We start from the raw sequence: 15,999 nt of genomic DNA, 5'->3' as shown, positions 1-15,999 counted from the left end.
TTCACATGTCTGTAATAACAGCAGGACAGTTCAGTGTCTGTGGTTAGTTCAGTGTCTGTAATAATAGCAGGACAGTCCAGTGTCTGTGGTTAGTTCAGTGTCTATAATAACAGTAGGACAGTCCAGTGTCTGTGGTTAGTTTAGTGTCTGTAATAACAGCAAGACAGTCCAGTGTCTGTGGTTAGTTTAGTGTCTGTAATAACAGCAGGACAGTCCAGTGTCTGTGGTTAGTTTAGTGTCTGTAATAACAGCAGGACAGTTTAGTGTCTGTGGTTAGTTCAGTGTCTGTAATAACAGCAGGATAGTTCAGTGTATGTGGTTAGTTCAGTGTCTGTAATAACAGCAGGATAGTTCAGTGTATGTGGTTAGTTCAGTGTCTGTAATAACAGCAGGACAGTCCAGTGTCTGTGGTTAGTTCAAGTGTCTGTAATAACAGCAGGACAGTCTAGTGTCTGTGGTTAGTTCAGTGTCTGTAATAACAGCAGAACAGTCCAGTGTCTGTGGTTAGTTCAGTGTCTGTAATAACAGCAGAACAGTCCAGTGTCTGTGGTTAGTTCAGTGTCTATAATAACAGCAGGACAGTCCAGTGTATGTGGTTAGTTCAGTGTCTGTAATAACAGCAGGACAGTCCAGTGTCTGTGGTTAGTTCAGTGTCTGTAATAACAGCAGGACAGTCCGGTGTCTGTGATTAAAATAACATTGTCGGTAACATTGATGCAATGCAGCCAAGGTGCATTTAAAGTGGAGTGACTGCATGGAATTACACCATCTACAAAATAGTCTTTTAAATGCTACACTGCTTGTCAGCTCTTGGCTGTAAGTGTGCTCTCCAATAATTTGTTATGCAGATGACACATCAGTCATAATTCTCAACCGCTCGTTCAAATAAAAAATGGTTGCTCCTAAAGACGTTAACTTAGCTTTTCTTCACTGAGGGAAGAGAATGACACTGAAGGGTTTTCCCAATGAAAAAGATGTTTCTCTCTTCTCCTGATTGACTTTGGTGAGAGTTTGATAGACATATGGTTCATCCAATCACCTGCCAGGTATGTTTTGAAAGTCAGGTTACCACTAAACATGACCTGATCTTAAACCTTTTTGCTAATGTGGCAGCGATCTGAACCTGACCTTATCTTTCTGAGCTACAGCGAGCAGACATGTGAATGGGGTCAGTAGCTTAGTCTGTGGGGACTTGGGAACTAGAGGGTGGCTGGTTAAAATCCCACATGGACCAAGTACAGAATGTGGACTGGTAGCTGGAGAGGTGCCAGTTCACCTCCCTGAGCAAGGCTCCGTTCCCCTAACTGCTTGGGGGATGGTTCAACTACTTGTCCATGGATCCTGTGTGTGTGGTATGTGTAAAACAATAATGTGAAAAATAAGTGAAAAATTTCCCCCAGGCATTAATACAGAAATGTTTTTTCTTCAGACAATTTTTAACATACCTTAGCTCCAGCAGGTCCAACAGGGCCTGGAGACCCTGAAAGTCCCCTTGGTCCACGGTCACCTCTGTCTCCCTGCGGAAAAAACTCATAGACATGAGGTATTGTAATGGGAAGGCAGGTAACACTTCATATGAAGGTCATATCTATAATGTATTATAAGCATATTCATAAGACATTGTCATTCATATAAAGTTTTTATGGAACTCTATACTAAGGTTTATAATACATGACAACTCATAACATGGGTTATAAAGTATTATAATTTCATGTCATGTCATGTCTCATGACTGTGTTTAAAAGAAGAAACTGGGTCGTGTGGAAATCCTGTATACCACGGCTATGACGTCCAATTCCTTGTCACAATTCTATATAACTCCGCTTTCATCTTTGTATACAGTGTAGGGACTTGCAGAAGATTACAACATATTTGTAAAGTGATTGGTTAAAATATTTTATTCATATCATATCTAAGTTATAACACGATTGGGCTAACAATGCAGTTTAGTGTTTATACATGTGGCATTTATTTAGTTTGATAAACTACACAATGTCTACACGCTAAGCTAGGTTACGCTCACATGCTGTTAAGGGGAGAGTACCTATGTTCCCCGGGTCCTATGTTCCCCACTTTGTTTGTGACAGGGGCACAGCTGACCTTTTTTTTTAAAAGAGGGTCTGATGTTCCCCGCTTTTCACAGAAAGGGTACTATGTTCCGTTATTTTTCCACCATCATTGGCGAATTCCCTGGCAAATAGGCCTATGTAGACCCTAACACTACCCCCTAACCCTAACAAAATACTGAATTAAATCCCCGAAGGCAGAGGCTTATGCGACCGGGGAACATAGGAATGACCCCCTGTTAAGCTAACAGGCTAAATTACGTCAAGATAGTATGTTCCATAGCAACCGCCAGTCAGGAGGGCCTATTTCTTTGTAAGAACAATGCTTTATGAATTTTTTTTGTTATATACACTGTTTATATTTGAATATGTCCCTCACTTTAATATTGCCATGGTTGAGAACAGTTATAAAACAGTTCTCAACTATGGCGTGAGCTAAGGCTTAAATCAATGCTGCACTTACATTATATTATATCCACCACTTATAAGATTTTATGCATGATTCTAAATATTTTTAAAGAGTTCTATAAATCCTTATGAATACATTATAATGTCTTATGAATGTGCCTATAAAGCATCATAGATATGACCATAATATAAGGAGGGTATCGGATGTTGAATTCGAAAAGCATCTGTTCTTTGAAAGATAAATACAATAATCCAGTAAGTCGACTCCACACGTCAAACCATATTCAATTCTTAGTCACTATTTACATAAGTGCCTGTTGTTTTACAGCTTGAATGTTAAAACAAAAGCTCAAGTTCAAGGGCTATTTAAACAAACTGTCATTTGTTCATGTTAAACAAACACAGCGCCGGCGCTGTGTAAAGCGGCAGCCAGCAACAGTTGCTCCCTCTCCTTTCCGCACTTTTTTGCTATTTTATCTTATTTTACTGTCTTTTTATTAGTACTTTTTCCTGTAAGTCGTAGTGCTAACCTTAGCCAACTATGTTCGTGAACTTTCTTACGTGTTTTTTGTCCGTTTGTCTCATTCTTGGGACTATTTTTGCCGACCGCGTCTCCGTCTGGACGCAACAATGCGGCGGCTCCATTGTTTACACCCGTGAACAGCTGTTGTCGCTAGCACCAACGGCGCTAATGCGGGAGAGGCCTGAAATCCCCAAAGAACTGAGGAGAAAGTACAGGGGATGTAAGGCTGGACGTAAACAACGGGAAAAGAAGAGGAGATATAAACCATCTCTCCCTTCCATCACCATGGGGAACGTGAGGTCGCTGGCTAACAAGATGGACGAGCTGGCGGGCCTGGTGAAGACTCAGTGGATGTATCGTGTGAGCAGTGTGCTGTGTTTCACAGAGACGTGGCTCCACGAGGACATCCCGGACTCGAACGTAACTGTGGACGGCTTTCAGACTGTTCGGGCGGACAGGAGTCACCGTGAGAGTGGCAAGAGGAAAGGTGGGGGACTTGCTATTCTTATTAACAACAAGTGGTGTCATCCTGGACACGTGACTGTAAAGGAGCGTGTGTGTAGCCCGGACATTGAGCTGCTTGCCGTGAGTCTGCGGCCATATTATCTGCCGAGGGAGTTTTCACACGTGATCGTTCTGGTTGTTTACGTTCCTCCGACTGCAAACGCGGCGCGCGCGAGTGACGTCATCCACACCGTCGTCGCGGGACTTCAGACACGGCACCCAGACGCATTCATTGCAATATCTGGGGACTTCAACCACATCACTCTGGCTGCAACACTGCCCACTTTCAAGCAGTTTGTGGACTGTCCCACCAGGGAAAACAAGACACTGGACCTGCTGTATGCTAATGTTAAGGAGGCTTACAGCTCCACTGCCCTTCCTCCTCTTGGAAGATCAGATCACAACCTCATCCATCTGCAGCCCCTGTATAAGCCCCAAGTCCAGCGGCTTCCTGTGACCACCAGGACTGTGAGGAGATGGTCACAGGAGACTGACGAAGCTTTACAGGGTTGCTTTGAACTCACAGACTGGGATTTGCTCTGTAATTCACATGGGGAGGACCTTGATGATCTCACGGACTGCATAACAGGGTACATCAATTTCTGTGTGGACAGCGTTGTTCCTACAGAGACTGTACTCTGTTTCCCAAATAACAAGCCGTGGGTCACCAGAGACATCAAGGTCCTGCTGAATGCGAAGAAGAGGGCCTTCAGAGAGGGGGACAGAGAGCAGATGAGGCAGGTCCAGAGGGAGCTGAAGGAGAGGATCCAACAGGGCAAAGACACCTACAGGAGGAAGCTGGAGCACAAACTCCAGCAGAACAACTTAAAGGACGTGTGGAGCGGCATGAGGAGCATCACTGGCTACAAACCATCTGGTAGCCAGACGGTAGGAGGTGGTACTGAACGTGCCAATGAGCTAAATCTGTTCTTCAACAGATTTGATGAAAGGGCTCTGGACCACCTCCCCACGGCTCCTCTACAACCACCCACCTCCAAACCTCCAACCCTGCTGACACCTCCCCCTCAATTCCTTCCTGATTTTGCCCTACCTGTCCCCTCCCCCCCGCCATCACCTCTCTCCACCCCCACCAACACACACAGCAGACAGACCTTCACTGCAGAGCAGGTGAGGAAGGAGCTGTGCAGACTACGCCCAGGCAAGGCAGCGGGTCCCGACGGTGTCCGCCCGAGGGTCCTCAAAACTTGTGCGATCCAGCTGTGTGGAGTCCTGCAGTACATCTACAACCTCAGCCTGAGTCTCGAGAAGGTCCCTGCGCTGTGGAAGACATCCTGCCTGGTACCATTACCAAAGAAGGTGCGTCCCAGCACCTCAGAAGACTACAGACCGGTGGCGCTGACGTCGCACCTGATGAAGTCCCTGGAGAGGCTGGTTCTTTCACTTCTTCGGCCCCTGGTCAGCTCATCACTGGACCCTCTACAGTTTGCCTACCAGCCGAGACTAGGAGTGGAGGATGCTATCATCTTCCTGCTCAACCGTGCCTGCGCCCACCTGGACAGAGCGGGGACCACAGTGAGAATCTTGTTCATGGACTTCTCAAGTGCGTTCAACACCATCCGGCCTGCTCTGCTGGGACGGAAGCTGACGGCGATGCAGGTGGACCCTCCCCTGGTTTCCTGGATTACGGATTACTTGACGGGTCGACCACAGTATGTCAGACTGCAGGACGGAGTGTCTGACACCGTGGTCTGCAGCACTGGAGCTCCACAGGGTACTGTTCTTTCCCCATTTCTGTTCACCCTGTACACCTCAGACTTTCAGTTCCTCTCTGAGTCCTGCCACCTGCAGAAGTTTGCCGACGATTCTGCAATTGTTGGCTGTGTCAGTGAGGGGAAGGAGGAGGAGTACAGGGGCGTTGTGGACTCCTTTGTCGACTGGTGTGCAGCTAATCACCTGATTCTAAACGCCACCAAGACAAAGGAGCTAGTGGTGGATTTCCGCAGGAGTAAATCTGCCCCCACACCCATCTCCATCAACGGACTGACTGTGGATGTTGTCCAGGATTACAAATATCTTGGAGTATACCTGGACAACAAACTGGACTTTTCCAAGAACACTGAGGCTGTATACAAGAAGGGCCAGAGTCGTCTCTATTTCCTGAGGAGGCTCCGGTCATTCAATGTTTGTAACACCATGCTGAGGATGTTCTACCAGTCAGTGGTAGCCAGTGCCATCTTCTTTGCTGTTGTGTGCTGGGGCAGCAGACTGAGGGCAGCAGACGCAAAGAGGATCAGTAAGATCATCAGGAAGGCTGGCTCCGTCCTGGGGGTCAAACTGGACTCTTTGGTGGCGGTGTCTGAGAGGAGAATGCTGTCTAAACTGCACAGCATCCTGGACAATAACTCTCACCCTCTCCACCAGCTGCTGACCTCCAGCAGAAGCACATTCAGCCATAGACTCATACTCCCCCGGTGTAACACTGAACGCCGGAGGAAGTCTTTTCTTCCGGCGGCCATCAAACTTTAGAATTCATCTCCCCCCGGTCAGGTAAGGAACAGTGGAGACACTGTATCCTGAAAATGTCACTTTGTCACTTTATACCATCACTGCATCACTTTATTCAGTTGTACTTTATTCAGTTGTACTGTCACTTACTTCAGTAAGTAATGCTGCTATACGACACTGTCACTTTATACGACCACTACATCACTTTATTTATTTATTAATGGTTTACTGTAACTATCTGCTGATACACTTACTGTGCTTTAGGACATGCTGCTACATTTCACTGTGGTTTACTGTAACTGACTTAAGTACGAAATGCTGCTACACTCCACTGTGCCATACTGTCACTTAGTTCTGTAGGACATGCTGCTACATTTTTAACATTTTTAACACTTATAACTTATCGCTCCTTCTCACTTATTTAGTTTGTACTTATTTTATTTCAATCTGCTGCTAAACTGCACGCTGCGTATTGTTGTATATTGTATATACCTACGCTTAACCACAACGTCTGTTGCACTCTGTCACACTTGGTTCATTGCTTGATTTATCTGACGTTAGCTTTATTTTGATTTGATTTATGTTTATGCTTATTGTTACTCTGATCCTTTTCCTCCTTTGTATCGAAACTGTTGCACAATAATTTCCCTCGGGATAAATAAAGCTTCTTGAATCTTGAATCTTGAATCTTGAATGAGGATCAGGATATCCTCTGCAATACTGTAAGTGTTATGCCTGGGCAGCAACTGCACCATGGCTAATTATGGATTACCTTTTCTCCAGGGATGCCTTTCCCTGGTGCTCCCTCTAGGCCTCGCAGACCTGGAAACCCCATCTCTCCCTATGGAGCAAAAAGATCAAACTGCATCAGAGCATTAAACATTTTCAAGTGAATCCCAAGCTAGTTAGTGATGCTTGTGAGTGTAGGCAGAGTCTAGGCAACATTCACATTGTAACTGGAGCAAGATTTTCGGCTTAGTTGTGGTTACTCTTTAACCATTCATTTACTTTCTAGATGTATATGCTGAGGTGGGACATAATGCAAAGAGGGATCATTTTAGTTTTACTCCTACTAGAGCATAATGATGTCACCAACTTATATGTGGCCACTTCTTTATATATTTCCATTTCCAACTGTTATTTGTGGCTATAGTAAACACAAGTTAAAGTCTTGGTCCTGAGCATAGATTGTATATGAAGGTGGATGGCTTGCCAGCTGGATTTCACTCTGGTGGCTGGCACAGGTCCGAAACATATACATTTTTACCAAAAATGGTTTCTGTTTTATAGGGTAGTTCTTATCATCTTATCTGTGAAAATGTAGCTACACAACTTGCCTTGTTGAAGTCATATTACACAGAAACAAAAGTAAATTAAAGCCGCAAGCGGCGATGAATGGGCCTTCGCAACTGCCAGGCTATCTATTGCAACTCTTGCACGTTTCCCGTGTCCCATGTGTGGTGCTAGAGAGCGTGTACTGAACACGCTTTGTGTTGCTCTGTATCAGCTGTGGAACGCACACTAAAAATTTGATTTGAATTGAATGAAGTTTATCATATCAGGCTGACTTCCTGTTGCCAGTAGGTGGCGCTGTGGCTGTTGGTCACTATTGGCATGTGGTTGTCTTCAGGCCTGGACTGTCATCATGTAAATGTGGTGCAGTTTGGACAATGTAAGTTGAAGTTAGAACAACTTCCTTCTTCATCGCGAGAAGCAAAAAATGGCAGCAATGCCATTACACAACATGCACAAAACATGCCTTATGTTTCCATACATGAAGTGCAGAACCCCCAATGTAAATTTCATGTAAATGGGATGATGTTTGTCATTTTTCATCCTGCCAATATGGGGAGATATCACTGTGATTCAATATAGAAATGTAAGTGTCTTCAGGCCATGACTCTTGTCATTCATGAGAAATTTGGTGCAGATTGGACAATGTATTCTCAAGTTACAGTGTCTTAGACACCATGCCACGATGACACAGAACAAAAAAAAATCGTTCAATCAGACATTTCTTTAGATGATACTCTAGGAGGAGTTCGTTAAAGTATGACAAATGTGGAAAAATCGCGATCAAATTATGGCTCCAAGAGACTGTTTTAATTGTCCGGAAGAGTTCTATATTCCTATCGGTTTTTGTAAATGTACCTCAATCGTGGAGTCTGGGCTGATTCAAGGGGCCGCTAGTGAGCCAATTGGCCAGGCCTATTTCTTAAAACAATGATATACGTACATTTTCACAATAACAAGAAAATAATAAACAGAGCAGTAAGCCTGTAAATGTTCTCATTTGTCCAGGTCATCGTTATCCCCAAAGAAATTTAAGTCAAAAGCAACTGGACTTCCAAGACAAACAACCAAGTCCAGTTGCTTTTGACCAAAAAAATTTTGGGATAATAAACTTGCCCTCCGATGGCTTCGTACAATACACTTTTTATTAATTAATATGCAATATGCAGTATGCAATATGTAATGCATATCAATGTTGCAGTCCACAGAGTTACCTAGATTATATAAAAAAGTTATTCATTAGCATTAACTCTAATAACAAGTTAGGTAAAGCTATGTTTTATTGGTTTTAGGGGATGTTCTGGTGCAGCAACAAGTCTGGGACAAAATCACCAGACTTGGAGACGTGGAGACACATCGTCCATCTTTATATAAAGTAATGGTCCTGATTGGTTCTCATGGCCTGCCATACAGAGTTGGGAACACACGTCCACACTTTTGAGGAGGTAATGTAAGCTGATGAAATCACATCCACCACAGATATTGGTTTATTATTATAGGAGACTTTAGGGGTTAGCTAGCTTTGTTACTGTGTGTTGCCACGTTACATTAGCTCAATGTGTATATGATGAAATATTTCAAGAGCTCTGATGCTAATTTATCACCGCGATTATGCAGATTATCAAATGATTGTTGCCACTGGCATTTTAACCTCACCACACACAGTGCCATGTCACAGAGATGGATTTAAGTCAGCAAAATTCAATAGATATTTAGCTTGAATGAAATGATGACCCAATGAAAATCATCAAGATTGTTACTTTAACTGTTATGTAATTGGGTATGTTCAGTTTCTGAACTGTGCTAAATTCAGATTCCAGAGTCATTTCACAAAATGCGCCCTTTGACCTCCAGTCACAGACTCACCTTAGGCCCAACAGCTCCATCCTCACCAGGTATGCCAGGTATCCCAGCAGCCCCATCAGGCCCTGGCTCCCCCTGAGTGAACACAAACCATAAACTGCAAGGTCCCACTGCATTTTATTGAACATGCTTTATTTAAGGCGAGTTTGGTTGTCTTACCTTGGGTCCTGGTTCACCGACACCCCTCTCTCCCTGAGGTCCAGATTCTCCGGGAAAGCCCTGGTCACCCTGGAAAGTAACACAAATCACTGGCTTGGTCACATCAGATGACCAAAAACTGAAAACATGCTTTTGGTGCTGCATAGTTGGTGTCAGGTAAATCACATATTTTAAGATATTACGACTCAGAGGGAAAGGAGATTGTGAAATACTCCAGGTGTGAAATCGGTAGAAAAACATGGTTAAACTATTACCCAAATTCTATGATGCACACATCCATCTGTTGGGATGACAACAAACCAAGGCGGAACTTGTTAATTCACGTGTCTTAACTTTAACGGTAAAAGTTAGTACTTCCTAGGATTGTAACCTGATACCCTGTAGCCATAGGTTACAGTATGACCCATGCCGTCAGCTTATCAACACTCTCGTTCCCCCCTCTGCACATCCAATTGGATGATCTGAACAGCTGCAGCATTGTTGCCCAGCTGAGCAGACAAAAAGTAGCACAAAGTAGACTCACAGAAACTCTTTCTATGTTAGCAGCAACAAAAAGCCGGCCTAGAGTAAGCAAGTCAGTACCAGCAGCCACGACACAAATTCTGCCGGTTAAAGTAATAGCTGACTACCAACATCAATGCCAGAAGTTAACAGTAGCGCCAAGTTAGGATCACTCTGCAGGACAGCAAGGCCTAAAATGACTGTTTCCTTCTGATCTGTATAATCAGACCACAGTGTAGAAAAGACTGCATCAGTCGAACATGGAACTGAAGACAATTCCAGCCTGTTCCGTCCACTATCCAACATAGAAGAGATTTTTTGCATCTGGCCTCACCCCGCCCATCGCTGCTTGTGCAACTCCTGGAGCCAATTAGGGGGATTGACCGACACAACATTAGCAATCTGCATTTACGTTATAGTTTCAGTGTCCTGAACCTGGTGTCAGTCAGACCCAGACTCAGATGAGGAGTCTGTTGTCACTAAAATGGTGGACTAGCAGACGTATCAGAACCTTAGGTGTAGTTAGCCTCTTTTATTAGTTTCTGTTGTTTGTTATCTTGTACGTGTCAGTGGCTCACAGCTATGATGGAAGTGTGTTTTCTATCTGTACTGACAATTCACTCTGAGCTGGAGGTTTCGCGTTTCTTTAACGGTATTGTGTTGAAGTTGGTCCCCTGTTGAATAGTGTTTCACATATTAGAGGCGATTGGTTTATGGATTAGTGACGTACCAATTAAAGCTGCCTGGGATTCGTTTGAATCTCAAATTTCAGAGAAGTGCACAAACATTCCCTACTTCAGGAGAGGAATGTAAAAACAACTTTTATAGATACAAGTCACTACAGTCAATGTCAGACATTTTTGAGGACAGAAACAGAAGGAAAACGCTTTTTTGAGCAGAGGGGACTTTTAAATCATGTATTACACTATACTCATGAATGTTATATAAATGTATGAAGTACTGTATGTCTGTTTAGCATTTTAACCATTTCTTTAAATAACATTAACACCACAGTGTAAACTATCTACTGCTACTAACCTTTGGTCCAACTATACCCAGTCCTGGAGGTCCTCTGGGACCAGAAGGCCCAGTTGGCCCTTGGTCTCCCTACAGCCAGAGGGATTTAAATATATAATTGAAGAATTATAGACTGTAGATTAGCTAGACAAATATAGGATAAATTGGGGGATTCCTAAAAAGTTCATTCCTTGCCTTTTCTCCTTGCATGCCTGCCCCTGGAAAGCCCACCAAGCCCGGCAGCCCTTGGGCTCCTGTGTTTCCCTTAGGGTCAGACAGGTGAGAGGTCAGAAATGTCATTCTTTACAGCAGCACAAGTTTTTACTTAATTTTTGTCTGAAATTCCAACAATGCTAATCATACCTTGTCACCTTTGTACCCGACTCCTGGAGGTCCGCGGCTGCCCTTTGGACCCTCATACCCCCTGACACCCTGCAAGAAACACACTGGGAGGGTTAAGACAACAGGAGGGCCCAGAAAAATAACACATCATTTTGGCATCTTTCGACTTGAATCATACAACTACAATCGGAGTGATACATTTTCAGATTCAATAATCAAAGGCTATTTGAATACCTCCCACATCAATTCTGATCAGGTGGTTTTAAAGCACTAATATGCCACATCTCATATTTAATAAGAAACATTGTAGTTGTTTGTGGAAATGTTAATTGCTGTACATTGCAGACTAAAATGACACATGCTAGTTGGAGTGAAGCAGCTTGTGCTGGAACTTACCTTGGACCCTGGAAGACCCTCACCAGAAAACCCTGGCAATCCTTGCATCCCCGGTGGCCCTGCTGGACCCTAGACATGTCAGCACAAGGGTAGTAAATATTTAATACTGAATTAACATATTACATTTCTTCAGAGATCTGGAATTGAGACTTGGTGATTTGGACTTGAAGTGATGCTTGAAAGTACCCTCATGACTTGACTTGACTTGAGACAAGATGACTCAAATGACTTGTCTGGGTTCATTTTATGTTTTCAGTTTAAATATTAAATGTTCAAAATGTTCAGTGTTGTCAGGGTTGACATTACAGGTGAGTGTGTAATGTTATGGGGCTGATGCTAACTAACATTAGTCAGATACAATCTGTTCTCTAACATTAGCCTAATACAATTAGTTCCCTAAAAACTCCAAAGCTAGTGTAAAGTAGCTGTAATTAAACCTCTTCTTAAAAAGCCCAGTCTTGATCCAGAGGTACTAGCCAACTATAGACCTATATCTAACCTTCCTTTTCTCTCTAAGATCCTCGAGACATTAGTCGCCAATCAGCTGGGTGACCTTTAACATAATAATGAGTTATTTGAGGACTTCCAGTCAGGATTTAGAATGAATCATAGCACTGAGACAACACTGGTAAAAATAACTAATGACCTTCTAATAGCTTCAGACAAAGGACTTCTCTCTGTGCTTGTTTTACTAGATCTTAGTGCTGCCTTCGACACTAGTGACCATTGCATCCTGCTACAGAGACTGAAACAACTAATTGGCGTTAAAGGAACCGCATTAAGCTGGTTTAAGTTGTATTTATCAGATGGATCTCAGTTTGTACATGTTAATGACAAATCCTCCATGCACACTAAAGTTAGTCACGGAGTCCCACAGGGTTCTGTCCTTGGACTGATCCTATTCACCTTATATACTGTATTTTTCCCTTAGGAAATGTTATAGGGAAGCAGATGTTCTGCAGATGATACACAATTGTATTTGTCGATCAAAACAAAAGAAACCGATCAGTTAGATAAACTTCAAATGTGCTTTCAGGAAATAAAAAGCTGGATGACCTGCAATTTTCTGATGTTAAAATCCAAAGGCCTCCGGAACTCAATAGCTGAAGATATTGTTACTCTGGATGATGTTGTGTTGGCCTCCAGCACCACAGTAAGGAATCTGGGTGTTATTTTTGATCAGGATATGACCTTCGATTCTCACATAAAACTAACGACAAGGACTGCATATTTTCACCTGCGTAATATTGCGAAATTTAGGAACATTGTGTCTCAGAAAGATGCAGAAAAACTAGTCCATGCATTTGTTACTTCTAGGCTGGACTACTGCAACTCCTTATTATCAGGCTGCTCCAATAAGTCTGTTAAGAGTCTCCAGTTGGTCCAAAATGCTGCAGCTCGTGTACTAACTAAAACAAATCAAAGAGAACATATTTCTCCTGTATTAGCTTCTTTGTACTGGCTATCTGTAAAAGTAATTATAGAATTTAAAATCCTTCTCCTTACCTACAAAGCTCTTATTGGTCAGGCTCCGTCGTATCTTAAAGAGCTCATAGTACCTTATTACCCGACTAGATCGCTGCGCTCTGAGAATGCAGGGCTACTTGTTGTTCCTAGAGTCTGCAAAAGTAGAATGGGAGGAAGAGCCTTCAGCTACCAAGCTCCTCTCCTGTGGAACCAACTCCCAAGTGTTATTCAGGAGGCAGAAACTGTTCCCATATTTAAGAGTAAACTTAAAACTTTCCTTTTTGATAAAGCTTACAGCTAGGGCTTACCAGCCCTTAGTTATGCTGCTATAGGAATATTCTGCTGGGGGGAAACTACTGTTCCTGTGATATTCTGAGCTTCTCTCCTCTCCGTCTGTATCACTCATTCTGTCTTTGTATCTGTCTGTCTGTCTGTCTGTCTGTCACCCACTCTATATGTAGAGTGTCTTGAGATGGCCTTTGGACCTTTGTTATGATTTGGCACTGTAAATAAAATTTAATTGAATTTAATTCACTAATTCACTAATGTGGCCGTCAGAGTTTCACACTTTAAAGGTGATGGGGAGGGATATGCTTTTGATTGAGAACATCAACAAATAAATAAGCTTTTATAAAGTTATTTGGTTGCATTTATGAACAGGTAAAATAAACTGGCCGATGATATAATTAGATTGCTGTTCACGTGCATTTATTGAACATCTAAAGTCACGTGTATATATAGTAGTTAATAAAAATTCATGACTCTTTACTTTGAGGGTTGAAAATATGGTTCTTAACATGCTCCCTATGTATGAGCACACCTGCTACTGTGCCACTGAGTAACGAGGTGGAAGACTCTGTCCCAAAATGGAAAAATAAATCACCAATGCATACTGACAGGAAATTATGTGGCAATACCTGAAATATCAGTGTTTAAAGTAGCATACGGACGAGGTGATGGTATTAGTGACATCCTTTTGGAGGTAAATGCTGTTACTGTAGTTCCACTAGGTTTTGTGTACTCACCAGTGTCCCTGGTTCGCCCATACCCATCGGTCCAGGTGGACCTGGTCTTCCTTGGTTGCCCTTGTCGCCCTTAAACATAAAGTTTACAGATTACAGATAGGCGAGTAGGAAAATGTTTCCTATTTAAACAAATATGAAACCAAACCTAAATTTACCTTGGGACCAGGGAAGCCAATGCCGTTGTCTCCTGGAGGTCCAGGGGCACCCCTCAGTCCTCGGCCCCCCTAAGGGGAGGGAAAAAGACACTTACCAACGTGCCTTTATCTGCAACCTGGGTACAAACTGATTCACTTGATATATTTGAAACTTGACTTCCAGTGTTCTTACTTTAGATCCAGATGTCCCCTCTGGACCCGGGTCTCCAGGTCCTCCCCTGGCTCCCTGAGACAGGAACAAAACAGGAAGGGACAATGCACAAGTAAATACATTACATATGATTCTATATATAATATTATGTGACATAAAAAACAAAAATAAACACCACCATTTTTAACAAAGAACTAATTAATGAAGAGCTAGTCGATATACTTAGTATCTTTTAAGACATACCAATAAAGACATTTAGCACATTTGTAAAACTTGACAATGCCAGGGATTGATTTTTTCTTTTTCAGTCCCCATTCTCGCCAACCCTCTGGGAAGTGTGTGTGTTCTCTGATACACAGACATTACTTTCCATTCTTTAAAAATCACCTTAGACAGTCACAACTATACTGTAGCTTGACCATTTAACTGATGCATGTATGACAGATAGGCACTAGCTGGTGAGCAGTGACTGCCCTCTGCTGGAATTTGAGAGGAGTGGGACTGCAGTGTAGGAGTGTCTTTTCTCATGTGTGCGTTGATTGAAGTTCCAATACAAAACAATCAGAGCTCTCAAAATGCATTACCAAACATTACCCACATAGCAGCACAGTGCTGTGATAGATTACCTGACTGAAGCAAATATAATAGTATTGAGTTTGACCACTTATATTCATTTGAATTAAAGAGGGTTTTTGGTTACAGTTTTACCACTTTATTTTCCGATTAACTTTTTTCTTCTGCTCTGGAAGAATGTGAGTAGTAAAAAAGTTTAGAGTAGAAGTTATGAATATGGATGTAGTCATTTACTATTGAATAGTAATATTTTATTCACTATGTAAAAGTGTTAAAGTGTAAGTGAGTTTTAAACATTGAGCTGATTAAAGCTGAAGACGGTAAATTTCTGTCTAAAACACAAGTTTTGTTCCTATTTGCTGAAACTGTCACTGTCTCCTCACAGCACAATGAGACAGATGACCTGTGAGAAATGTCTTCTGTTAGATCCACCGCACCTGACCAACAACCAGTCAGAGCAGAGGATTCTCTGACACAGTGTCAATAACTGCTCATCAACTCTGATCCAACTGAAACTAGGCAGCGTTCATCAAATATGGATCAAGATTCTGTTTCTGTACTGGATATTTCTCACATAAAGTGTTTTCATAAACATATTTTAGTTACAGTTTAGCTGTAAAAAAAAAAAGAAAAATTCCGGCCAGTGTTGTTTAACATGCTTCCTGTTTGATTGTCTATTTTTTTCATTTGTAAAGCATCTTTGAGTTCTGAGAAAAGCGCTATATAAAATGGATCTATTAGTATTATTATTATTATTATTTACTTAAGGAGACTCCTTAAATAATGTAGCTATGTGGTAAGAAAGCAAGTTCTTGATGATAAGGCCAATAATGAACGATAAACCCGTCACAACAATCACAAAATGACTTGAGTGATGTGGAACCGCTAACACCTTATCATCTGCTTCTACCTAGGGGCTAAACTGGACTGTCGCTACCATTGAAAGCATGCTTTGGAAAATGGAATGTAAGATAGAAAATAGAAAATGGGCCAAAACATGCAAAAACACCAGCTGGTCCTTTAAATTGAGATCATTTGAAAGTGATATAAGATATAAAGGACCCAGATTTTTCCCAGCTGTTGCAGGACT

At 42.4% G+C, this 15,999-nt stretch overlaps 1 protein-coding gene across 1 annotated transcript in view; it reads right to left on the bottom strand.

The window, feature by feature from the left end:
* The window catches only part of col28a1a (collagen, type XXVIII, alpha 1a), a gene marked incomplete at both ends in the record, with an annotated part of 41,572 nt that overhangs the window by 14,786 nt on the left and 10,787 nt on the right, over window positions 1-15,999 (bottom strand). Inside the window, 11 exons of the mRNA XM_083925081.1 lie at window positions 1,446-1,517; window positions 6,740-6,808; window positions 9,127-9,198; window positions 9,283-9,351; window positions 10,822-10,890; window positions 10,996-11,064; window positions 11,164-11,232; window positions 11,539-11,607; window positions 14,031-14,099; window positions 14,186-14,254; window positions 14,358-14,411. Coding sequence (XP_083781207.1) covers window positions 1,446-1,517; window positions 6,740-6,808; window positions 9,127-9,198; window positions 9,283-9,351; window positions 10,822-10,890; window positions 10,996-11,064; window positions 11,164-11,232; window positions 11,539-11,607; window positions 14,031-14,099; window positions 14,186-14,254; window positions 14,358-14,411 — 750 coding nt within the window. The remainder of the gene's footprint in view (window positions 1-1,445; window positions 1,518-6,739; window positions 6,809-9,126; window positions 9,199-9,282; window positions 9,352-10,821; window positions 10,891-10,995; window positions 11,065-11,163; window positions 11,233-11,538; window positions 11,608-14,030; window positions 14,100-14,185; window positions 14,255-14,357; window positions 14,412-15,999) is intronic.

Source organism: Echiichthys vipera, assembly GCF_963691815.1.
Source record: "Echiichthys vipera genome assembly, chromosome: 13".
In the NCBI taxonomy this organism is placed as follows: domain Eukaryota; kingdom Metazoa; phylum Chordata; class Actinopteri; order Perciformes; family Trachinidae; genus Echiichthys; species Echiichthys vipera.
Note: the sequence above shows the minus strand (reverse complement) of the source record. Positions and strands in the feature narration are given on the sequence as shown.